The sequence below is a fragment of the Ciconia boyciana genome, chromosome 9, assembly GCF_034638445.1.
Source record: "Ciconia boyciana chromosome 9, ASM3463844v1, whole genome shotgun sequence".
Taxonomy (NCBI): domain Eukaryota; kingdom Metazoa; phylum Chordata; class Aves; order Ciconiiformes; family Ciconiidae; genus Ciconia; species Ciconia boyciana.
The window spans coordinates 23,317,604-23,342,358 of NC_132942.1; the positions used below are offsets into that span (position 1 = coordinate 23,317,604).

The 24,755-nt window shown below is 42.6% G+C and overlaps 2 protein-coding genes across 5 annotated transcripts in view; one reads left to right on the forward strand and one right to left on the reverse strand.

Moving 5' to 3' along the window:
- Positions 1–668: 668 nt before the first annotated feature.
- On the reverse strand, positions 669–16,080 carry PSME3IP1 (proteasome activator subunit 3 interacting protein 1). The gene is made up of 7 exons (XM_072873286.1): positions 15,926–16,080; positions 12,735–12,880; positions 12,445–12,543; positions 8,817–8,939; positions 4,630–4,762; positions 2,564–2,628; positions 669–1,422 (listed from the first exon to the last, which is right to left on the reverse strand). Exons 2-7 carry the CDS (start codon positions 12,862–12,864, stop codon positions 1,205–1,207), a joined length of 768 nt encoding a protein of 255 aa, XP_072729387.1. The 5' UTR covers positions 12,865–12,880; positions 15,926–16,080; the 3' UTR covers positions 669–1,204.
- Positions 16,081–16,306: 226 nt separating this feature from the next.
- RSPRY1 (ring finger and SPRY domain containing 1) overlaps positions 16,307–24,755 on the forward strand; it is a 37,483-nt gene continuing 29,034 nt past the window's right edge. For 3 of the 4 annotated variants that reach the window (XM_072872593.1, XM_072872596.1, XM_072872597.1), the window contains exon 1: positions 16,307–16,511. The gene's annotated coding sequence lies outside the window, so the exon portion shown is untranslated. Of the gene's footprint in view, positions 16,512–16,863; positions 17,054–24,755 lie in introns of those variants that run through there. The other variant, XM_072872595.1, reaches the window with a different exon arrangement.

The window sequence follows — 24,755 nt, forward strand, 5'->3', positions numbered from 1 at the left end:
TTCCAGCTGCTCCCTTCCAAGTTGCTTAGTGTCACATTCAGGTAACTGCCCTTCACGATGCATGTATCAGCTGTTTTCTCAGAAGCGCATACACTTCGGAGTGTGGTACGTAGAGCAGGACTGCTGTGACGGAGACTGTCACAAAGACATTTCCACCTCTGAACAGTTGAGCTGAGCTGTTCCAACCCACTGACCCTCCATTAGCACTGTCTGCACACAGATGAATAGGACAGGCCCTCAGCTTTCACAGCCTACTTCTTGCTCATGCCCAGCTCATCCACACCACCCATAAACATGCCCATGTACAGTTTCTTAAATCCAATACAACTTCAGAAACAACTGCAAAGGATGGTGTTCTCCAGCTTCTGCACAAAGAGGTTTGGCTGAACCGGGGTATCCCACCCACTCTGGATTCATGCTGTTCAGGACACCACTGCAGAAAAGCTGAATGACCTGTCAAAAGCACTGGTGTGGGAGCAACGGCCTTTGAGCAGAACAGCCAACTGCAGCTCCTCTGAATGCACTCAGAACAAGAGTTTCCATCACCATCTCTGCATTTGTAGGAGGCTGGTTTGCACTTCTCCTGGATGGTGGTTTGAGGAAGGGGCTGGTTGGCTAGAGCAGAAATTGCTTAATGGAATGGGTACAATTATGAATGGCACAAGCCGAGATTAAAAAAAAAAAAATGCATTCAGAATGTCTTTAATCATGTAACACTAAAACTTCTTTACAGTGTCATGGCAATCTACACTTCACCATCTGCATGATTTTTGTTCTGCCCCCATTTCTCAAATACAGAATAAAAATGACATTTTAAAACAGAACACATGGCTGTTTCTACAAGACTTCACTGCTTCAAGTGAGTTTTTTTTGCCTGTTAGTCTTGTATAAACTTCTTAGATCAGAATTCTTTCTTTCCATAAGAATTTTAAAAGACAAAGCTCTCTCCTCCCTGCCCTCAGACCTTCATTACATTACTAGGTGTGCCTTCTGGTTTAGGATGGCAGACTTTCTTCCAGGCTCAGTATGCACCCCAGAAAAGGAAAGGGGAGGGGGGGGAGGAAAAGAGTTATTTTAGGAGTATCTGAGTGTATTAAAGTTGTGAGGTTAGATAGAAAGATTATATTTGGGGCAGAGGATGCATTAAGCATCCATCAGGGCTTTGGAAGATACTCTGCACTACATTACACATGGAGGGATTTCATTATGGACCATCAAAGAAACTGTTGCTACGAAAGACAGAAGAGACGATCTTTCCAGTGGAATTAATAGTGCCTTCGCTATCCGAGCTGGACTCCGAATCACTGCTTCCTGAGTAGGCGCCCAGGCCAGGCAGGATCCCAATGCACACGGCTGCTGAGGGACAGTGGACCGTGGAGCCTCCCACTGAGCTGCTCCCCAAGGGAACACAGGATGGTTTTTCTGAAAGAGAGGCACCTCAGTCAAAAACAAGAGCGCAGGAAAGGGCTTTTAATCAGTGAAGGAACTGCCACGTGTCATTCACCTGCTATTGCCACATCAGTGGTGGATGACTGCAGGATTTAATTAAAGCATAAGGCAGCTTTATGCTGCAATAAAGCTATTCTGACAGGAAGGACTTGCTACCTCAGGGGATTTTTTTTTCTCATCACTAGTTTAAGCCCAGCTCTATGCTGGCATTACAGATTTTTATTCAAAAGTTGTCAGTTTGATGCTTGTCAAATACCAAACCCACTAAATAAGAATAAATAGCTCTGCTTTGTGTAATTGAATATTTTTTGTGATACAACAGCATAGTTGGGGAAAAGTTTTATTCCATCGCTCTGCTAGTCAACGTCTCCCATCTTCCATGGCTAATTAATTATTTTCAGTATTATGAAAGTTTACTAAACAGAATGAGATTCAGGAAGCACCCTGGGTTATCCTTACACAATTGAAGCTCACCCTGTTTGTGTCAGAGTACCTTGACAGCAAGTCAACTGCAGCCCTGACAGCTAAGACTGAAATGCAACTTAATTTTTCTTCTAGTTCCCCGTAATTTTCTGAAACAAATTGGTTCCAGGATGGACAAGATCACTTCATAGCACGAAAAGCTAACAGTGGAGGTATACAAATACATCAAATGCTGCTGTGAAGAGAAAAGGGATGATCTGTTCTCCATGTCTCCTGTTGACAGGACAAGCACTAGGCTCGAAATGCAGCTACAGAGACTCCTATTAGTTATCATGTAAAACTCTTAAGGGTAAAATCAGTTAAGCATTAGAATAAACTGCCTAAGGAGGGTGCACAATCTCTATCTGTGGAGATTTAAGAGCAGCTTAGACAAACATCTGTCAGGAATGGTTTAGGCAGGGGATAGACTGATGACTTGTAGAGGCTCCCTCCAGCGCTATTTTCTATGCAGGCTGTCAGCACCTATAGTTACCATTTCTACTGCTTTAAGAGAGAACGAGCCAAGTACCATCTGTGCTGTCTTGCATAATGAAGGAGCAGAAAAGCAAATCCTCTATCAGATTTAACACCAAGTCACTTGCTGTTCAGGTGAGAGACAGACAGCTTCCCACATGCAGAAATCAGGACATACCTTGATTCTTTTCATCATGATCAGTATCTAGTTTCAACCTCTTCACACTGTTACCACCATCTGAACTGTGGAAAAAATAAGAAAGTGTCTTGTTCCTCATAAGCCACATCTTTGCCTCAAATGCTACAGCGAATGCCAGCAGGGTCCCCTGATGACCATCACCACTTCTAACTGCTGTTAACTGGGGCTCCTCAGAGAACATGCAGGATCCTAGAAAAACACACCTACACTGCAAGTATCACTTGTTCACCTGGGAAACAGAAACACACCTCTGGGAATCCAAGTCAGACCTCTTACACAGTAACCCTGAGCTGCCTATTCAGCTGGGAGTACCCCACAGGAGATCAGGAATGACTACCTGAACTTCAGCCACCCCACATGACCACAGGCTTGCATATGTGGATGATTACCACGGTTGATGGTGCAATGTTGGTGTCTTTCCCCTTCCCTTCCAGGGTTTCCTTCCCCTCCTTCAAGCACCTAAAGAGCCTGTTCTAAAACATCTAGAAATCTTGCACCCAGCAAGAGGTCCAGTAGGTTTTACAACAATTCACACACAGCTTGCGGTATCTGAACTAAAAAAAGAAAGGGGTCCTTTTTGGGTCCCAAGTGGTATTGGTGGAAAGGAGCATTACTTGGACTTCTGACTATTCAGAACTTCTATAGCTCTTCCTTGTCACTGCTCAGTTTCTTTTACCCCTCTTGCATGTTCCCAATCCTAAGCCATCCACATAAACAAATGCTTCCCAGCTTCAGCTGTGATGAACTAAAGTGATGAAGTATGAGCATTTTTATGCATTAACTCTTTTCTGTCCCTGTCAGAACATGCAGTACAGATGAAAGGTTATTCTGTGTGTGGAGGTTTTAATAGTAATACATCCTTTTCAGGAAACTACAAAGCTCAGAGAGCAGATGTTGAACTCACGCTACACTTGGTTTGGGCCAGTTTGCAATAAAAGATAAGACAGCAAAAATAGAAGACTGCAAAGCAAGTCTGTGTTGGCACTGACATGTCAGTTAAGATGCTCTCTTCAAATAGATGCCATCTGCAGACTTTAGATCTGCCATTAAGCACGTGCCAGCTCCTTAGTTAGTACTAAGTTAACCAGCTCCTGGGTTAAGTAATAGTAGTTACAAGAAAAAAAACATTGTTGGCTGCTTGTTATCAGTTCAGGGTTTCTCTTCTCTGCCCTCCAAAAACCGAAACAACTACACCCCCCCCCCCCCCCGCCATTAGGTGGTGGAGGTGCTTACTTTTCAGTTTCCAGACATGCAATTACTGCTGTACTGAGAGCTAAACATCACCCTACAAGATACGCTTCTAAAATAATCTCTCATTCTCTTGGACAGATTCAAAAACACTGACTGAATTTCTAGATGTCAGTAATCATCTTAAGTATTAGACTACTCGTCTGTGGGAAATAAGTCTGGTCCCACATTCCTAGTTTCTCCATAACCTGTAGCACACCAGCAGCTGCATTTGCAGGCCAAGATCAAAACAGTAAACACAAACCCAGCTGCCATCTCCCTGGGATGGAAGGGGTGTTAATGTACCAGTGCAAATCAACGAGGAACAAGGGAAGTTTGCCTGATGGCCTCTGGGATCAAATCCGTACACAAAGCTCTTCTCTTGTAACCTATGTCTCCCCCATGCTGCCCCCAGCAGCAAATAAAACAATCCATTTTAGAGACAGATAAAATCAGCTGATAAATTACGCAAACCTGAATGAAATTACATGAGTGAGGTGACACACTGATATCTACAAATAGAGATGTAAAATAGATTCCCTCTAGATACCCAAGCAGGATTGCCCAAGCCTGGCAGTCTAGAATGAAAAGTCTACCCACTTGCTTTACACAAGCTTATCTATTTGAATTGCTTCATGTTTTTCCCACGGTTTGTGAGAAACTATAGAAACAAGGCTGGTCTTTTCTTACACTTTTCCCCCTTTTTTCTTTAAGGCTAAGGTTCACACCTCACTTTCTGGAGGCCGTTTTGGCCTGCCTCCCTTTACACTGCTAACTGGGTTCCATTCCTCATGAATTTATAGAGGTGTGAAACTAACCTTCTGTGTTTCACAGCTCCTGCCAACAGCTTTGCCTGAGAGAATTTGTTCTTGTTTTCCACTGACTTCATGGGCAATTTCTTCTCAGTTTCCTTCTTTGGGTCCATACTGACTCCCACTTTGGCGAGAGTACTGTGAATTAAGGGTTAAGGATCAACCAGGAAGGAATGGAGAGAACAGTCGCTTCCTCTCCAATATATTTAGCTAGCATTGCTGACAGCAGCGACCAAAGTTCATTCACATATTCTATCAAAATAAACTTATTTGTAAAGACATTTAGCTGGCATCTTCAGCCAAGACAGAAGAGACTTCACCCTCTGGGTTCAGAGCTCTCTCGGGTATCAATACCACCTCGCCCTGTGAAGACGTCCAGGCAGCAGACTAAGAGCTGCTTTTCTGAAGTCAGAAAGGCGCAACACACGACACATTCAGCACCCATAAACATATCCATTGTCCTACCTCTTCCAAAAGGTCTTAGAAAAGCAAAAAGGTCAGACTGGGGGGTGGGGAGGGCGGGGAAGGCAATGCAGTACTTCCCCCTCCTATGGGGATCAACACATTTGTAATTCAAATTTGCTGCTTCAACCCCTAATCCTTAACAAAATAACTAAGTAGCAACACGCAGGCTCATTCCACTCCTCAAACCCTCCTTTTGCTGAGCCCAGCAGACTTCAGCCTACCAAAGCAAAACAGTTAAATCTTCTATTTTGGTATTTATCACTCTAGCTTTTCAGCTCATCTCTTTGTAAGGGGCCACAAGGCTATTACTGCTGGTTTGAACACCAACCCCAAGAGGAAGGAGACAGATCTGATTAAGGGTGCACGTGGTCCAAGATTCACCCAAGAAGACTGTGACTGCACAGAAAAACTAAGTAGCTTAAAACAGTGTTAGCAAGGTGGGATGCAGCTGAAACCTAAGAGGTGGAGAACCTTAACCATGTTCTCAGACAGGATAAGGGGCTTGGTCTGTTATTATGGCACACTCACTCTGCACACACACTAAACAGGTCTCCTTCTGTGGCAGTATCTAGTCCTATCCCTGATAACAGCTAATGTCCAGCTGTATCTGATGAAGTGAGGTCTGGTAGCAATCCTGTTTGTTAATGAGGTGCCAGTGGAGTCACAAAAGCTTCTGCAAAACGTTTAAACTGCACATAGCAAAGGCAAATCAACCTAATTTAAAAGGGTATTTGTTTATAACCCTAAATCTAGCTTTCTACCAGTTTATTCTCTGACAATTCCACTGATCAGATGACATAACCACAAGCTGGAGTTTCACAGGTGCCCCAGTTATTGCAGAAAATACTGGATAGTGAATTTCAGATTGATGGACCATATATTTGAAGTCATAGGTTTTTTTCCCCACTGAACACCTGCAAATCAAAAACTCTTACACCTTCTTTTGAAGTGACACACTCAAAGTCTCCAATCACTTTACAATTAAGAGTGTTCAGATGCCATTGCTTATTTGATTTTCCTGAGGATACAGCAGTAACCCAGACTGCTCCCCACCTCAACTGAAAGTCGTCTCAGTCAAAACCAGACTGTTCAATTTTATTTATTTTTTAAGATGGCACAGGACTGCCATCCTCTGGCTATGAGAAGCAACCCAAAAGCTCGTTGTGTCGAACACAGTTTGATGTTGCAACACACTGCAGTGTTCAACTTCCACATTTAGGTTCATTACCTTGTTACATTCTAATACTGCCACAGAAAAGCCTGGCTGAGGAACCCAAAGACTTTTCTTTTAAAAGATACCAAATCACAGGCTTTTCACTTCCATCCTCCTAACACTCCTCAACTACCAGAGACACAGCACATTTTTAACAGAGATTTTATATGTACTGCTGCCATTAGCAAATGTAACACTATACCTAGCCAAGAAGTGTCCTCTTTCAGGAAGACATTAGAAATAAACCTCTCAATCTTAAATATCAACTGCATTGAAAAAGCTGTCCTACAGTAAAGCCTGCTTCTTGGAGGGGGACTTTTCCTACATTTACATAGGATTTAAGACAAGAGGATGTTGTTCTTGAACACTTCTTGGAACTGGCTTAAAAAAAAATAAATCTGTAAATCTTTAAACATTGTCAGACCGGTGGAGTCTGGATACATAAGGAACAAAAAAACCTAGTTCTTCATGTAGGAGGAAGTAAAATTCCTATGCATCCACACATAGGAATTTCTTATGCTCGAGAGCACATTAAAATATTCCAAGGCATGTTTATCCTTAAGATATATGATTTCATGATTGCTCAACCTAAAAAATGAAGAAAAAAAGAAAGAAAAAAAGCTCTGTACTTGAATACTGACGTAGGTTTTACCATGAAATTAATGCCTCTGGGTAGCTTAAATTGGATGTTATATGAGGAAAAACACCAAATAATCAAACCCACTGGGTTGATATTCCTCTTATTAGTTTGGAGGAGCACTTGAACAGTACCTATAGATCCAACACATTTACCTAGCACCCACTGTTTTTGTCACTGTAGTGATAAACCATTAGTAACAACCTGCAGATTGCAAAAACACCTTTTGCATTTTAAAAGAATACCATCAAAAATTTCAAACGCTTTTTGCAAGTCATTTTGCAAGTTGCTCTGAGGTTGCTTGAAATATTATGGTGAAATAAAAAAATTTAAAAAGAAGAAATGGAATGGGCAAGACTTCTCAGTTTCTCATGAGATGAGGTGACTATAAAATATTCTCCCTCCATCCACCCCATCAGCAATAAGTTCTATAGTTTAATTTACAGCAAGACTTCAGATACAGAGGCAGATGAGATTACTAAAACTGCAAAGACTGAGGTCAGATGGCTTGTACATCTTGAACAGGCCCTGCTCAGGAAATTCAGGGATCAGTGTGTTATGTGGCTAATTCAAGACAACATAAGATTCCCTCTGGGCTAGTATGGTTCACCCCAGATCTATGTGACCTAACTAGAGCTGTCAGCTGCTTCCACAGCACAATCCTACACTGCACATCCCTGCATCAGTCAGACCCACAAGCAACCATCACTGAAACTAAATATATCCCACAAACATCCCATTATTAGATCCAACAAATCAATAAAATATTCCAAATCCATCAACCAACTACAGCCTTTTTCCGAAGTAAAAAAAATGCATCAGTATTGCTTTTTCATAAACACATTACTGAGATAACTTACATGCTCTTCACAGAACACATGCTCTAAGTTGTAAATCATTAACTAATACAAGGTAATGCAGATCTTTGTAGCATTGGCACTATTCAGCTTTATTTGCTGACTGGTTTTGGTCACCTTCTTGTGTCCACAAACTCTTTCATTTATACTAAAGCATCCTTGAGAACTTGTGCTTTGTTCACCGATGACTTAAAAGCAATGGTTTTCATTAGGAGGCAAAGAAACCATCGGATTCTCCACAGATTCAGTAAATCTCAAAAAACCAACATTTAGCTTAGCACAGAAATACTCAAATCATTCCAACCTCCCTTGACTGGCCCTGATTAGAGGGAAAAATCATCCTATATTATTTTCTAGCACATCTTCATGAAAATTTGGCATTTAACAGGAAAGCCAAACTGTCCTGCTCTTAGTACTGCCTAAAAGTCTATACTCCCAAAGGAGCTGAGTCTCCATGGATGCTGACTTCCCAGAAGACAGTCAGTGCATCTGCACAGATGTATTTAATTTCTCATCCTGCAGTTATCAGCAAGGGAGAAAGTAGCTAATACTTCAAGAAGAGTAACAGAGAGAGCAATTCAAACACTATTTCAAACAGTTATGTTAAAAACAGACAATATGCATTTTTTAAAAAAAACAAACCAAGAACATTTACTTTTCAAGAAGAAGACAGAAGCAAAACATCAGAAGTAATAGGCTGTTTTTCCTTTACGTTCTCTTTCTCTTTTTAGGTATGGTATTTCATGCCCTCAATAACGGGGAAAAAAAACCCAAAACCCCAAACAATGGGGAGGGGGAGAAGGAAAGAAAAGTACCAAAGACATGTGGGGGTTGAGGGGAGGGAATATCAAACATTACAATGGAAGGTCCAAGCTACAGTGAAAACATTAAACTTTAAAAGTCTATCATTGTACATGTTCTGTAAAGCAGTTTTATAGAAAGAATGTCAATGATAGAATAAAGCTACAGCCCAGTCTCATCCTCCTCTATATAACTGCCAGCCACTTTAATGCAAAGGATATTCTGTATTCGTTTAGTTCTTTCAGCTCTTCTTCTCTTCGTTGCTTTTCTAGTAGCTCTTGCTGCCGAGAAACCTCATCAAGGAAATGCGTCTCATCTTCATCTAAGCCTCTTACCATATTTTCTGAATAAAGGAAAAGAATGCATATTGATAAGCTAAAACCACTTAGGGAGCAGCCATTTATTTTGCGTTACTTCGCCACTCTCTTAGAACATTTTCTGATTATTTCAAACTGCCCCATAAATGTAGGTAAGCATCCACGTCTCGTGTATGACATTTCTAATACTGCTGAGGTAGAACAATTTGCACAAAGTCACTGGGAACGTGCGGAGTAGAGTCCTGGGTGACTGAGTGAATCAGGTACTCCAGCAGTCATGCTGTTGTGCCGAGAAAAGGGTACAAAGCAAACTCCACAAGCTATCTGCTGGATTCTGTAATTAAGGAGTAAAAATACTTCCCAGTTAATGATACTGGATGCTAACAAGCTGAAACTCTTACATACTCAGGCACACAAACTACAATAAACTAACACCGTTTGAACACAACACTATTACTACAGAGAAAAGCAAGACACAGTTCATAGGAAGCCATTAAATGCTATTGGACTTGCTGATATAATTAAGGAAAATTGACCAAGTTTTCACACAAGCAGCCTTTCTGCAGTTCTGAAACGCCATTTGGAACAGGTTCTACAAAACAAGGAATAACCACATTAAGCAATGATATATTTGTTGTTTTGGTTTCAGACACTGAGTTTAAGCCTGTCTCCTCAGAATCTGTTCTTAAACCAACCAATAACTAGAAAAAACCCACATTACTTCACCCTATAAATCTTGCCTCAAAATAGGAAGTACATTTTCTTAAAGCAAACCATTAGTAACTTGACTGAGATTAACATCTGTTTAAAAAAAAAAAAAGTAGAAGCAAGACAATTCCTAACTTTCAAATAAAAATAAATTCTTTCTAAACACACTACCCTACTTTAAGGAAAGTATATGCTAGTGCCATAGGAAGGTCTTTTATTTCCTGTTCTGCAAATGTTCAACATCTCTCAATGAAATGATTTAGTTAGAAAGGTAATAAAAAATATTTTTTTAGAAAGACCAAGTCTTGCTGTCTGTAGTCATTCTCAGAAATCTTAACCCAAACATCACCTTTAGTCTTCATCAGAGTTTAATTCCATAAGAGGATTTTTAGGCTTTTACATGAGGTCGCCATATTGCTTTTAATCTTCACCCACATAGTCAAGTCCTACTCACTTTAATGGCAAGCTAAGAAATCCATTTACACCAAGAATTGGCCGGCTTCTGTCTTTGACAGAAAAGCTTTAAAAATCAGTTATTATTTGAGGTTACTTTTTAAAGGCTGGTCCCTACTCTTTCCAACTCTAAGAATGCAGAGCTCATTCGTAAATCTTTAAACAGTAACTTGTAGCATTCACTACTACCACTGAGGGCCCCTTCAAACAGACAGCAAAAGTAGTGAAACTCTGGACATTTTTTGAAGTGAGTGACATGAATTAATTTCATTCTCTGCCTGCCTGATCTGCAAACTAAGAGAAGCAGCCATAGAGATCCTTATGGCTGACATTATTGAGATTCCCTACTAAATAGTCTGCAGTAAGTTTTGTTCTCCTGGTTAGCAGGTATCTGTTATTCCACAAGGGTTGCCTTAAAAGCAGCAGTTGGGTTACTTCTCAGTTATCCCCTTCTCAGGGTTGTCTCTCATTCCAGTACTTGGTTTACAGGTTTCTTGCCTGAACCAAAGGGAAGACGTTGCAGATCTAATATAACTTGGCAAGGGAAACAATTAATTTAGACAGTTATTAGAAGCTTTTCCCATCTAGGTTGACAGCAGGCAGTTTTCTGGTGGCTACTTGGACAAGAATTGCTTAGTCACATCACCAAAGATTACTTGGATCAAAAGTTGACTGAAGTAAACCAGAAACTCTCTAGCTGGAAAGAATCCTGGAGGTACAGTTGGGGACTTTAATCCATTAATGCTGCTATCTGTACTTTCCACTTTTCACCACTAAAAATACAAGTGAAACTTAAGAGACAGGGAATAACTTCCACTTATCCTTATTTTGGTTACTATAATCATTCAGAAAGAAAATTTTTCAAGTTGCATTTTAGAGAATACTAGTATTATTTTTAATTTAAAATGCTGTAACATTCTAGGAAAACTATTTTACTTTGAAAAGGAAAACATTCTTGCAACGCTGAATAACCTAGCAGAAAGAACTGCTAGTCTGTATACCAGTTTTATCTACGCAAAAGGTTTAGAGTAACTAAGTCTGTGTGTTTATGCAAACACAATTCTTCAGCATTAAGGTGTTTCTCCTCCCAAGTCCCATCATCAATTCTGACTGATCAGAATGACAGTGCACTAAACTCGTTTTCTACTCCTCCAAAATTCCCATAGACAGAAAAAATACTTATGAACATGTTAAGGCAAATTCAAGCATATTAGGCAACAAATCTTGTCACAAGTGGCCAAATTGGGCTGTAACTCTGATGAGGTAAGCTAGTGGTCCACAGTCCACCCAACACTGATCTTTAGTTGGTCAGTTTCTCCCAGTTACCTTCTCCCAAAAAAATCTGGCTACAGGAACGATGTTAAAAGCATGTCCTACAAAACAGTACTACAAATCATGGTAATCGGTAATGCACTCGATAGCATCTGCAGGGGCAGGAAGTGTTATCTAACAGAACTCAAAGACTGTGCCATAGTTAAAGGCAGAATATAGTTTTGTTGCATCGCAAATACAAGAGAAATTCTAGACAGAATCCAGTTAGGCAAACTGGAGCTTAAAGACGACAATAGTTTGAGGGTAAGGCTTCCAGCTAAAGAACCAAAATCGATCAGAACCCACCTTAAAATGGAGTCCCACAGTATCATCCTCACTTCTCTTTAGATAGAGCCAATAGCTCCCTTTTTCCCAAAATGGTTGACTAATAATTTTCTAGTTCTCATTATCATCTTTGCACTCAGCAGCACATATACAGGTGATACAATGCAAAGGATTTTTCTATAAAACCAGAAATTCAAACATCAGTAGAAATTAGGTCTCCATTTCATTAGAAGAGTTAAATATCTACTTTTGGAATTTACTCATGTATGTTTACTTCTTCCAAATAGTAATCTTGAACCTCAAATCACTTTTGTGTCAAATAATTGCGGCTTGGAAATGTAACAGCTGCTGGAACAGGATTTCTTTTTATTGAGTCAAATAGGATGGTCTTGTGTTAAAGCATGAGTTCAAGAGTCACAAAACCATGTTACACTTCCACTTTTCCATGGATTGGTATCAGGGCTTTTTTTGATTTAATGTGCAAAATAAGCCTAGTATTCCACACTTTACAGAAATGCAGCTTCGTAACTGCAAGCAACTTTTGAGTTTTGTGTGTGGGCAGTGCTGCCTCGGTACCCAGAACAATGTTATCTGCAGGAACATCTTAAAAAATACAAGATTTCAATAATACTTTTCTGAAGCTTCTGTTTACATCTCAGAGAGGCAGACAAGACACACAGATATGTCCCTTAGTCAGCTGTTGTATACAGCTGTTGCACACAATACATGCAGTTTGCTGGGTTTCAGTTCAAAATAGTAACTGCTGGTACTTACTGAATTTAAATTGCTCCTCAAACTCCTGCTGCTTCTTTTCCCTCTGTTCCTGAAGTCTTTCATACAACGAACGTGGGTCATATGCCTCCTCTGGGCATTCTGAAAGGAAGAAATAAATCAGAAAATTAGACCATATGTTAGAAATACTAAATCACCAACAGTTCTTAGTTTCTTTATGTAAAAACCTTTTGAACTTGTAGAATACAAGCTATTACCTTTCATTTCTGTTTTCCGCAAAAGTGAAATATTCTCAGATCTCTTTCCTACAGTTATTAAAATCGAACCCATACCTTCTGGATCCTCAGGTTTTCGGACCTTTTCCCATTCCTCTTGCCTTCTCTTTCGCCGCTCCTCTAGCTCCGATTCAGACACAAACCTCTTGTTAATCACAAGGTCAGCAGTACCATCTCTCCCATCCATTGTGGAACAGCCCGTCCTAAAAACACAATACAAAAGACACCAGGGGCCTGATTTCACTTGTCAGTGCATGAGACATTACTACGCACCCTGAAAAACAGACCCACTGCACTTATAACTTCAGTTCTCTAAAGACCACTACATAGTAAGTACTGATTGAGATACCTACTCACTGCATAACTGCTAAAACTAACAGCACCACCTATTACTCCTTCTTTACTCTTTTTCATAATTATGTCTTCCCTGTTAGTCATCTGCCTCAGGCTGCTTTTAATGGAATCCCTCAGTCACATTTTAATGGAATTTTGCCCAGCCTACCTTGAATTTACCTTGCTTAAATAAATGTAAAAATTAAATTAAAATAAATTTTAAAAACCCCACACCTATACTCACATCCTTTTATTTCAGTTCTTACGCTACTCTGCTCTGCTCTGGAGAAAGGATCTGACACTTTGCCCTTACTTTACCTAATTTCTTTTTGCCCATCTTGTGAAGACTTGAGAAAGCTTGCCTGTTTTCAATTATTTGAATACATATATTTATAAGTGCTTAACAGTGAGATTTCAGAAATTACTAACTAATCTCTCTAACCTTCAAAAGCGTTCTGCACCTCTTTGCAGCTCTGGGGACACCTAGGCATGGACAGATGATGTGGGGGGGCTGTCTGCCAGGGTTACACAGAGTTCAAGAGGAGAGTGAAAGAGGGAATTCCCTTGGGCTAAAACGGGACTGGGATTAGAAAACAGGAGCAGCACTTCTGACCAAGTGAGCAAAGCCCATTCTCACACAGTACACCCACCCTCTGCTTCAAGAGATCCTAATAGTGAGTACTGGCCAGGTACCCATGTCAATATGAGGGGTAGGGTGGAGATGCTCCAAGGAGTCATCCTAAGAAGGAAACTCATGGTCTTGACACCTGCAAGCCCAGGATGAAACAAACTGCTTGTACTAGTCTTAAGTGGCTCCTTTCAAGATTTATTCTGCCAGCTCCATGCTACAGAGTGAAGCATTAATGCCTATTTTTGTTTCTTACATCAAGCCTGTATAGGCAAGTACAATGTAAACACAACATAAACACAGCTGTTCATTTAAAGTCATGCTGACCTCACACATTTTTCTAGTTTCTTCTTATTTCCTTGGTATAACTTCATCACGTACCCCAAGGACTACAGATGATTACCCCCTGCACTGTCAAATATTATTCATTTAGGATCTCACCCTGCCTGCATTTCAGCATTGGAAAAGAACCCAGAACACTTACTTTTGCAGAGAGGGAAGGATGCAGTAACTCAAATAATGGTAAGAACCAGTTTATCATCCTTCCTTCCTAACACAAGGAACCACTCCTGCAGGAAGCAGACTCCTGAAATTCTTACAAAACCCGATACTTTTGTGGGGTATTGTTTGTAATACAAATGACAAATGAAGGTCTCAGGAGAAATCCAGGTTAGAGCACTGGACAAATATTTGTTACAGCAGGATGCATTCTTAATGTGGGAATTATCAAAGGAAGACAAGACAAAAGGATTCTCTTAAGAACTGGGGAAAGGAAGGACAAACCGAGGGCTGGCGATTTTATCTTTTTTTTTTTACTTTTCTTTTGTTTCTTTTTTAATATTTAACAAAAATCCACCCTAAGACAAGTCCACTTTCCAGAAAGCATGGAACACCTGCTCTTTGAGTGTCATTTCTGAAGGTGGTTCAAGTTGGAAACCTATAGAGAAGATGAAAATTGAATCTCTCTCCTGAATACAGGTCCTAATCAGAAGGCCAGCTTTCCTACCCAAGTGCTGTATAAACACAATAACCTAGTTCTCCACCCGTGTCATCTCAACAAGTCCATTTAGAGAGGAAATAAAAGGTTCTAATACAAAGGTGACAGAAAGTTATAAAAACAAACTGAAAGAGAGGGATTCAGCAAGGGTACGGTATCATCTGGGGACTAAAGCCTTCAACAGCAAACCACCTGTGTTCTGGTTCAGCCAGTTCACTTAGACAATATATTTTAAGATACCTGAAGTGGATTAAGGTTTAATTATGACTTGACATACAGCTACGCTATTTTCACTACAGTCCTGGAAAGTGGCATCTGATGAAACATATTTCAGCAAACAACAGCTTTACTGACAACCACATCCTGGGGCACAAAGATGGGGAAAAAGAATAAAAATCAAGCAGCATCACATTTAAGTACACTTGCACTTATGAAGTTTGCTAGTCTTTTTGTATTCTTTGCCTTCCCCCATCTCAAACACACATAAAGTCTTCCACACCGGACAAAACACATGTGTTTTGAAACCATCCCCTGTTCACCTACAGTTTTGTCTGGTGACAGTATTCTAGTGAGTGATATGCTGTCATTGTAAACGATGGAAGTATACATCACAACTGTAAACTGCACCTTTTGATACTACCAGCTGGTAACGTTCCCAGGATCAAAAAAGTAAAACTTCACTGCTCTTGCCATCACCTAAGCTAGAACAGACCTGGAGCAGAGACAATGTCTTGGGTACCCATGTGCAGCTTCCAATCCATTCCAATAACGAGCCCCTCTACCCATCACTGCAAGAAACTCGGGCAGCGCTCCCCACACCGCCGCAGCACATCAAATAAAGTGCTGCGCACCGAGCCTGGAGCCACCCTACAGCCGGAGGTGAAGGGTCGCTCCCCACTAAGGCGTAGTCAGCCTGAAACCCGCCACGGGGATCCGGCACCCGCTACTAACGGTGCCCGAGTACGCTCGGAGCGGGTGAGCGTCGCCGGCGCAGGCCTGGGCGTGCTGGGCCGGGGCCTGCTCCCAGCCCGCGCCGCCGAGCGCTCACCGCGACCTCCTCTCTCTACCTTCCCTCCACCTACTCGCTCGGGAACGGCCTCTCCCTGCGGTACGGCCTCCGGCCCGGCCCGCCGCGCTCACAGGCCCGAGCCCCAGCCCTCTCCGCCCCTGCACCAGAAGGGCCCCGCACCGCGGCCACGGCCGCTCTCCCCGCCGCGCTCACAGAGCCCCCGACCTCTGCCCCAGAGCCCGCCACCCCCCAGATCTCGGGCCGCCGCCGCCAGCACGTACCGCGGCCGCCGGCCCGTTACACCGAGAGGCGCAGCCCGGCCCAAAGCGCCGCCATTGATCCCCTCTCGCAGGCCCGCCCCGGTTCGGTCGCCGCCGCCGGTCGCCCCACCCCTTCCTCCCGCAAGAGCCAACCGAGTGAGCTCTTCCTTAGGCGGCCCGTCCCCTCCGATAGCCAATCCCTGCTGCTTTTACGGAAGGCAGAGGAGCGCGCGAAAGGGCCGCGCGCACGGCAGGCGCGCGGGAGGGTTGGCTGCCAGTTACGTCAGGGCTGTGCCGCGCCTCGATTGGGCGAAGCACTCGGGCCGGGGTCTGGCCCATGGGCGGGGTGGGTCGCCCGGGAGACGGCGGGGGGCGGGGCCAGGCGGGGCGGGGCCGGTCGGTGTGTGGCCTCCATCTTTCCGCCGTGCGCTGCCGCGGCACAAAGGAGCGGCGCTGCCGGGCTGGGGCAGAGGGGTGTGGGCCTCACGGCAGTCTTGCTGCGTTCCCGGTGGGGCTGAGGCAAGGCAAGGCAAGGCAAAAGGCGGGGCGGACACCGCCTTCGGGCAGCGGCGGCAGCAGCAGGGCGGGCGCCGCAGGGCTGAGCGGGGTGGGTACCGGGCTGGCGCTGTGAGGAACGGGCAGCGCTGGCCTGGGCTCCGGTGGTGGCGGTGGGCCCGGTGCGCTGGGGGCCTGCTGAGGCCGGCCTTGGGTCAACGAGGGGAAGGCGCGGTGCTCGCTCCCACCCCGCCCTCCGTTTCCCCAGGAGCCACGCGTGCCGCCGGGGTAGGGTCCTGGTTGGGGGAGGCCGCCCGGGTACGGGGCCGGGGGCCTGAGGCTGCGGCCCACGCTCCGGTGGGCGCTGCTTATTTATGCAGGTGCTGCCCTGGCTTTTGTGGGAGCGTGCTGCCTCGCCGTACCCCCCGGGGAGGGCAACCAGCAAAAAAAGGCGCATGGCCGCGGTCCAGCCCCGCTTGCCTTATGCCCGGCCGGGCTGCTGGCACGCTGGGTGCTCCCAGTGCTGTGCATGGAGGCCCCGGAGCTGGTGAGAGCTGGGCTCAGGTGTAGTTAGGAGCTCGCAAAAGAAAGTGGCAAAACTTGAATGAAACGGAGGCTTGCTGGAATGGGGCACCCCAAGTCTGCTGCTGTTCGGTGAGGTGTTACAACTTTTTAAGAGCGTTTCTTGGGTGCTGGGACATCTTCCTGGTACTTGTATGACTTGCAAAACAAGGGTGGTTTGGCGGGGGTTGGGTTTTAGTGTGCAGGGGACAAAATGGCATGCTGGTCTGGGACCTCGTGGGAGCTCAGAAACACTCAGAAGAATTTTGTTGAGCACTTGAATATTTTTATATTAGTGTAAAAAGTCAGAAGCCTGAAGACGATTTACTGTGCTCTATGTAAAAATATTTCTGCAGAGCAAGTTTTCTCTCTCTTACAGAGAAAATATGAATATGTGGAATGAGCTACCAAATGCAATTATTTATCTAGATCTTTTGTTTTGCATGCTTGGGCAGTAGATTAGGCAGGGGCACCTTTCTTAGTAGTGTGGTAACACCACGGTACTGCTTTGCTCTCTTAGTTCAGTGCTTTTGAAGCAGGTCTCTTCACTGCATGCATTTCTCTAAGCCCTCTGATTCTGTCCTGCTGATCACTGTTTCTATCTTGCATACCTTCATTTTTCCCTTTTTCTTTTTTTTTTTTTAATATTGCTATTTCTTATCTTTTGTTGTGCAGCAGTAGGTACAGTGTCCCTTCTGGGTAGAGTCTTAATGTAGGTCCTGAGAATGACTGTAGTCTTCTTGGTTTTCACTTTACGTTTTGTTATTGCAAAACTTTGCTCTGAATCTCTCGGTATCCACCCCAAGCGCAGAGTTCATTTTGATGCTCAGCCTGTCTTTATTGGCATTTCCAACGCAGTGGAACTTTGGTCCATGGGGAAGTATGGACATAAGAGCTGCCTTTTCTCTTCTAAATTTATTCAGCCTTCCAGATACTTCAGTGTTTTCTGAATGCTGATGTGTTTGGTGTCTTTTTTCCTTTTATGTCTGTGTCAGTATTTGTTTTCTTCAACATAAGCAAAGAGATGTTTTTTCCAGTTAGCACTAGCTTTGCCTCAGGTTTTTAATTTTTCTGTCCTTTGTCTGGCAGTGAATGTATTTATTTGTTTTGGTCGGTTCTCTTCTCATGCCGGTCCTCAGTTCAGTTCTTCTGCTTTACTCATAATTTTCTGTACATCCATCAGTGCTATGAGGTTATTGTCATGTGGAGACCTACATTCATTTGTGTACTGTGACTCTTCCCGTTTACTTCTCAGTATTTAAACCTTTGCTATTTCCCTGCTAAACTATACAAATCTCTTAACAGTTCTCATCACCTACAAGCCATCTGAAATATTCTGTCATATCTTGTCTCCTCTTGAACTGTGGATTTCTGGAGGACTGTGCATCCTCAAAACTTGTCATATCATTTTAAGAGTCTAGGATGCTGTGAAATATGTTTTTCTTTTGCATTTATCCAAATGCAAAGAATTGATCTGTTCTTTGCTCTGATCTAAATCTGGCCCATTCTTCTGCAAGTGCTTTTTCATATGTCTTTGTTCTCCTCTGATGAAGCCTACTCAGCAAAAGAGGTCCTTTCTGCTGCTAGCACCCATTCCTGTGTCTCTTCCTTTAGGACATTGGGGTACAAAGCAACAACAGCAATCTCTGCTATTTGTTCTTGTTTATAAGTCTGGTTGAATAGGTTGTGTATTTCTCCTGGTGTGCTCTTTTTCAGATGTGTGAAGCACAACTGTAGTTATGTGATTGGTTTTCCTTGTCTCTCCTCTTTTCATCCAAGCACTCTCTTAAGGTTCCTGCTAACTCTAAAAGTTTTCAGCATCCACTGTCCATCACTTGTGTAGGAAGCTCCTCCAGGATATTTTAATGCAGTGTTATGCATCATGCACAACTCTTGTAGTTATTCTTGCTATTGCTGATTGTTTGTTGGCTTAGTCTCAGTTATTTACCTACTCTTAGATTGCTGATACATCTAATTTAGCTAGTCCACACACCTCTCATCTTCAGCTGTGATATCGGTGTGTGCTTCCAGGTAGGTGGGGTTATTGGTTTCCTTGAAGTCTTTAACTTTCCTTTTTGTTTACCTTCAGCCTTTTGCTTTTACCTTCAGCCTTTTGTTTACCTCCAATATATGGAATTTGACTGCAACACTTCATGTTAGCCACTCTGGTATCCTACTCTCTGGCCTTGTAATTCAGTGATCACTCAGTGGCTTCCTTAATCTCACTGTTACCTTGTTCTGTGTATTTCTTAATGCTCATTTTTTCTCTGAGAAGGGATGCGATGGTTTTGTGCACAACTTCTCAGCACTCTTCCTTGATACGTTTTCAATATTTTCACATTGGAGGTCTTGGCTCTCAGCATGTTTCATTTGCTGTGAGCCTCATGGATGGGCTGAAATAGATTACTTACAATATTTTGGTTCCCTCCTATAAAGTGGAACATCTCTCTTACTCTGCCTGTCAGGTGATATCAAAGTCCATTTCCCTCAATCTGTTTGCTTGTTTGTTAAAATTAAGGAATAAAAGGGAGATATTTAGTAGCCTAAGCCATAAGTTAGTGATAAAGGTGGTGATTTGTCATGGAATGCTTGCTGGCCTGTTACTCTTCAGGCTTCTTTGTACAAGTTTTCTTTCATGTCAGTATCTCCCCTAGCTGATAACATATTGTATTTTGAAATGTCTCATATTGGTCTCTAAGTCACTTAGATAATGTGGTGGTATCCTCACAGAATGGAGCAGAGCTTGTTGTGTGCACTGTTAGGTTTCCCTCTCAACGCAGAGGCGGCAAGTTAAAATGGTATCACCTTGTAGTAAATTGAAGGCAAGCTAATGTGATGAAGTTCGTCCTGTTCTGCTCCATTGTCAATATGTTGTGTTCAGCATTTTAAACTGTTTGGTTTTGGGGTTTTTTTCCTCTCTCCTATGATTGCTCCATAGACTTTGAATTTATTCCTTGCTTTAAAGTAGTGCAGGCAGAGGTGCTGTGCTGGGATTCGTTGTCTTTCAAGTATCTCATTAGAATTGTGTTGTGTCATTTTGTACTTTGCATTTCCTTGTGTCCTGACAATATATTTTGTTTTCCCTTCCTGGTTTGTATGCAGTGGCTGTAAAGTTGGCATGACATGGCAGCGGCTGTGCCAGCATGATCTTTATTTCCTTTTCTATTCTTCATCATGTCACTGAGGTCTAATATAAGTCAAATATTCATGCGTGACTCATGAGGTTGTGCGACTGGCCATCATGATCTCTCTTCAGCTGTGCTTGTAATGATCTGGTACCTTGATCTACCACTATTGTGGCCAAGCTTGTGCTTTAGACGTTTACCCAACTCTGCCAGGGGAACTTTGTGTATTTGGTAGGTTTTGCACATTCAGTAGGGATACTTGCTGGCTCAAAGTCTGGGCTGAGGTACTGCTCGACGTTTATTACTGTATGTTTGTTAATGGGGGTTCAGCGAGTCACCATGATCACTGACAAGAAATCAGTCCTTTTCATTGGAGAAGTAGTGGTTTCTAAGCATGCAAAACACTTGCAACTGTAGTTATCTTTCTCAATTTCTAAGGGTTTTTTGCTATAGGAAGTGCTTCACTTTTGCTTTAAGTTTCTGAATATCTGAGTGTTTTGCTGGACGTGAGGGGAAGGACCAGAGTTGAGGACATTCTGATCTGAAGTATTGGTGTGGCATTTTGGATTGCTTGCTTCAGTGCATGTGCACAAACTGATATTAATATAGCTTGAATCACAGATTAGAGGACAGTCAGTGAACTACATGCCAGAAGGCTGTGCCATTCATGTATTTTATACCTTCCTGTAGACAGTGGGTTGTGCTAGAAAGTGATATTGAAAAAGAAAATCCAGCCAGATATGCTGATGCTCTTTTATTTTTTTCTAAAAGCAAGGCTGTCTGGTGGCATGGAGAAGCTTAGAGTTCTTCACTGCTTTTAAAAACATGCACCTAATGGTGAATGAAGAATGATGTGTATGTTTGCCCTCAAACTCGGTCAATGTATCAGTCCTGGAGTGAAAGATTCCAAAAAAAAATTGGACAACAGGTGATTTTTTTCTCTAGTAAAAAAAAAAATCTGGTACATTTGGTGAAATAGTATCTAAATATAGTTATTAGAACAGTTTAATCTTAATTTTCCTGACATTACATATGAAGTTATTTAGGAGAATCCCCAGAGGACTGTGACTTTGTGTTCCTGATATCGTTACAGATTTTTGAGAGCTTCTTAAATTGTTTTTGAGCTTTCTGCCTTTTTTAATGTGCAGCTATAACAAACTAAAATGGGTATACACTTTTATTTAAACCATTCTTAGACTGCCTTGTGAAACATGTACATGCTTGTCTTTGGCCCTCTTCCTAATCCATGTGCCCTTGTCCTAGTCATCTCTCAGGCAGTCAGTCCCTTTCCTCGTCTCAGCCACAGGAGCTTTGAAACCTGTTGACCAATTTCCTCTGAATTTCCTCATACAGGTGGAGGCCTTAAAACACTGTTTAAAAAAAAAAAAAACCACCCCCCCCACCCCACAAAAACAAACAAAAAAAAACCCAAAACAAAAAAACCACCACCCCACAGCTCACTGGTAGGAGCAGGATACCTGTGAGGCCTGAATTCACTGGCTCTGCTGCTGACAGAAGCACTTGTGTTACACATGGTCACCTACTCAACATCAGGATCTCTCCTGTACTGTGCTTTCATGGTACACTTGTAGTGGGGCAGAGAGAAAAGGTCCTCAAGGCAGAACCTGAAGTGTGTGTTTTTCTTGTTTTTCTTTTTACTAGGTGAGATAAGGGGTTCCAGTGACCTGGCCAGAGCTGTGCATCAAGTTCTGTAGACTTCAGTTCTGGAAGCCCCAGATCAGGGATCACGCTTCCCATGAGTTGCCTCTGAGGCAGGTTTGCTAACCTAGTGACCTACATGTTATATTTGGCTTGGATGGCAGTCTTTTGAGCAGCTGTCGCTGTATCCACTTACAGGAGGAAAGAGACTCAGAAGGACATCTCCTGCTCTGCCAGTGCAGTCCCAAACTTACACTAGTACAGAAAGAGCTGCTGGCTTTCTATGGTTGGCAATGAAGGTCACAAAACTGGCTCTCAGCTACTGGCACCGAAAGATCAGGCCATCCTGCAATGCTGCTTGAATTAACAAGAAGTGGAGGTTTCTTCAGCCTGTTTCCTGCTGTGCTGTTAGGTTTTTCATGCTTGAGATGATAACCAGTGTCAAAGTGACAAATTTGGTGATGCTGAGAACAGGAGGGTCTAGACACTGTCTACCCTGTGCTCTACTCTCTGAGGCAGTTGACAGACAGCCGACCATACAAGCTTCCAACTGAGGCATCACTGAATTTTTCAGCAATGTTATCAAAATCTTTCACACATCCAAAACCGTTTTCAGAGTATTTTATGCATTCGTAATAGCTTAGTCATGCCATCTAGCTGGGCTTATTTCTGTGGTCTACAGCAGGAGACTTCTGCCTTCTACAGGGTAGTTCTGTACCTAACCTTCCTTTGAAAATGAGCCCCAGCTCTGACTTAGGAGAAACAAAAGCACTAAGATTAATTTACAGACAAGAAACAACACAACTCTGGGATTTCACCATTTCGGCTCTGTTACACAAAGGCAGTGGTTTGCTGACAAGAATCTGCCCCTGCTTGCAGCAATCCCTACTCGTAGCATCTTTCCATAGCCTACAGTGCGATTACTCAGATGCCTCTGTGCTGGCCCTAGATCTAGGCAGGACTGTACTATATGACTGTCTGAGCTGCTCAGTCTCTTGATTTGTCCCTCAAAATGCTTTTGTAGTTTATCTTTTTTTAATGTATGAGGTGCTTTAAAATAAGTATGTATTATTGCAGTTTACTACAATGAGTTGATCTCGCCATAACTTAAGAGAACTCTTTCATTGGCTTCTGAATAATAACATAGGTAAAGCCTTATCCTTTCTGAAATGGACTATTATTAAATTTACTAGAAAAAGCTTAAAAAAAAAAAGCACTGCATTTTTGGTGTTTCTTTGCAATTCTGCACCTCTGCTTGGTACCTGAAGAGTCCATACTTTCCTCCCAGCACTGTTCTGGAATTTCTTGGTTGGTTTTTTTGTGTGTTTTGGTTTTTTTGTTTGTTTGGCTTTTTTTCTTAAAGTTTTGAATCATTATATCATGAACGTTTTTGTCAAAATTTAGCAAATTCGTTTATTGTTGATAACATCTGTAACCTTCAGGGCAGCAAGGAAGATTAACGTGAATTAATTGGAGGGTTTATTTATAAGCCTCCAAATGAATGTCTGTGCCAAAACTTCATATGATATAGCTAATCAATTTTATTTTGTGTGCTTGGATCCCTTCAGTTTGTAGGATTAGTGTTCCCTGCCTGGGATCTGCAGGGCGTTATCGTTATCTTCCTGCCACTTCTGAAGCAGTGCATTATACTCTGCTCCTTGGGCAACTGCTGAGCTTGTACAGCTCTGCCATGTCAGCTTGCTGGAGGCAAGTCTTGTTCAACTTCCCCAGAGCTGTCAGATACCACTATCTTTTTTTAAAAGATCATTATCTCAGATATGTATTCAGCTGTCTCAAAGCATAGTTTTGTCTCTGAAAAGAAATGTAATGACCCATCTGCAGTCTGGGGAGAAGGGAACCAGGAAGTCATGTTCTGCTTGATTGATACCGGCATTGAATGGGTGGTTTAGACTTTCAAAGTGTTAAAGCAAAGCTGAGATTTTCTAAAGGCTGTGGTATGAAGGACAGTTCCACCTAAATGATCATGAGATGAGAAATTATGACCTCTGAGATGGAGGAAGCTAGGAGGTCGTAAATGCTTCAGTTTCTCTTTCAGAAAGAGCTGTAGCAGAACAGTCTCTGATGCTCGAGGAGCCCTGGGCAGTAGTCTCTCCTTATCCAGATGTAAGGGAAAACCTGGGCAGGGCAGGAGTCTCTCTTTACCAGGCCTACTTTGGAGACATTAGTTTAAGTGAGACAGTGAAGTTCACTTTAAATCCATGCTGCAATTTTGGTGTTCCTGTACCAGCTTAAAAACAGATTTTAAAGGAAGTAAAAAGATAAAGTAGTCCAATGTAGAGGTGACTATAAAATCGGACTTTCATGGTGAGTCTACAGAAAAATAAACTACTGTGGTGGTAGTTAGTATCTGCTGCTTCTTTCTCCTTTGACTATTATCACATCAAGTCAAACGAGATCAGATCCTTCAACTACCCTGTGTTTCTGACAAAGCTACAGTTACCTAGAGGAGACTGCAGGGTTAAAGCCCAGGTTTTTTGCGTAAGCCCTGCACAACCCTGGGGGTTTTCACTGACAACCAGAAGCTAGAAAATTTTTGAGAGATGATCAGTCTCTTTCCCTTTCTGTGAAACAGGCATGCTCGAGGTCAGTCTGCTTTTGGTTTAGGGCACTCTTACTACAGCAAGAAAGCAAATGACTAGCAATCGCTTTTTCCTGCGGGTGGTGACACGCTGCATGCTAGTAAATGCTGTTTCCCATTGAGTTTTGACACTAGTCTTAACCCTCTGGGACATTTTTAAAGAAAATAGAATTGAATTAGGGATTTGCTCCACATTACACAATGTGGTATTTGGTTACTACGTGCAAAAGAACCAGCACGGCATTTACTTGCTCCTCCTGAAGCCTGCGGTCCACTTCTTGCATACGCTGCATGGTAGCCACACTGGACACCAAGTAACTCTTTTTAGTTGCACAAGTCTTACAGTTGAGAGGTTGACCTCAGATCTCAATGTGATCTCCTGAGAGTCTCAATTTCACATTATAATTGTATT

What these genes read in the sequence shown, in the direction of transcription:
- PSME3IP1 (XM_072873286.1), bottom strand. Translation starts at nt 12,864, where the DNA reads ATGGATGGGAGAGATGGTACTGCTGACCTTGTGATTAACAAGAGGTTT. An exon ending in TGAGGAGCAATTTAAATTCA is followed by an intron (nt 8,940 to 12,444) that starts GTAAGTACCAGC and finishes TCCTTTATTCAG; the next exon opens with AAAATATGGTAAGAGGCTTA. An exon ending in AGAACTAAACGAATACAGAA is followed by an intron (nt 4,763 to 8,816) that starts TATCCTTTGCAT and finishes CCTTAATTCACA; the next exon opens with GTACTCTCGCCAAAGTGGGA.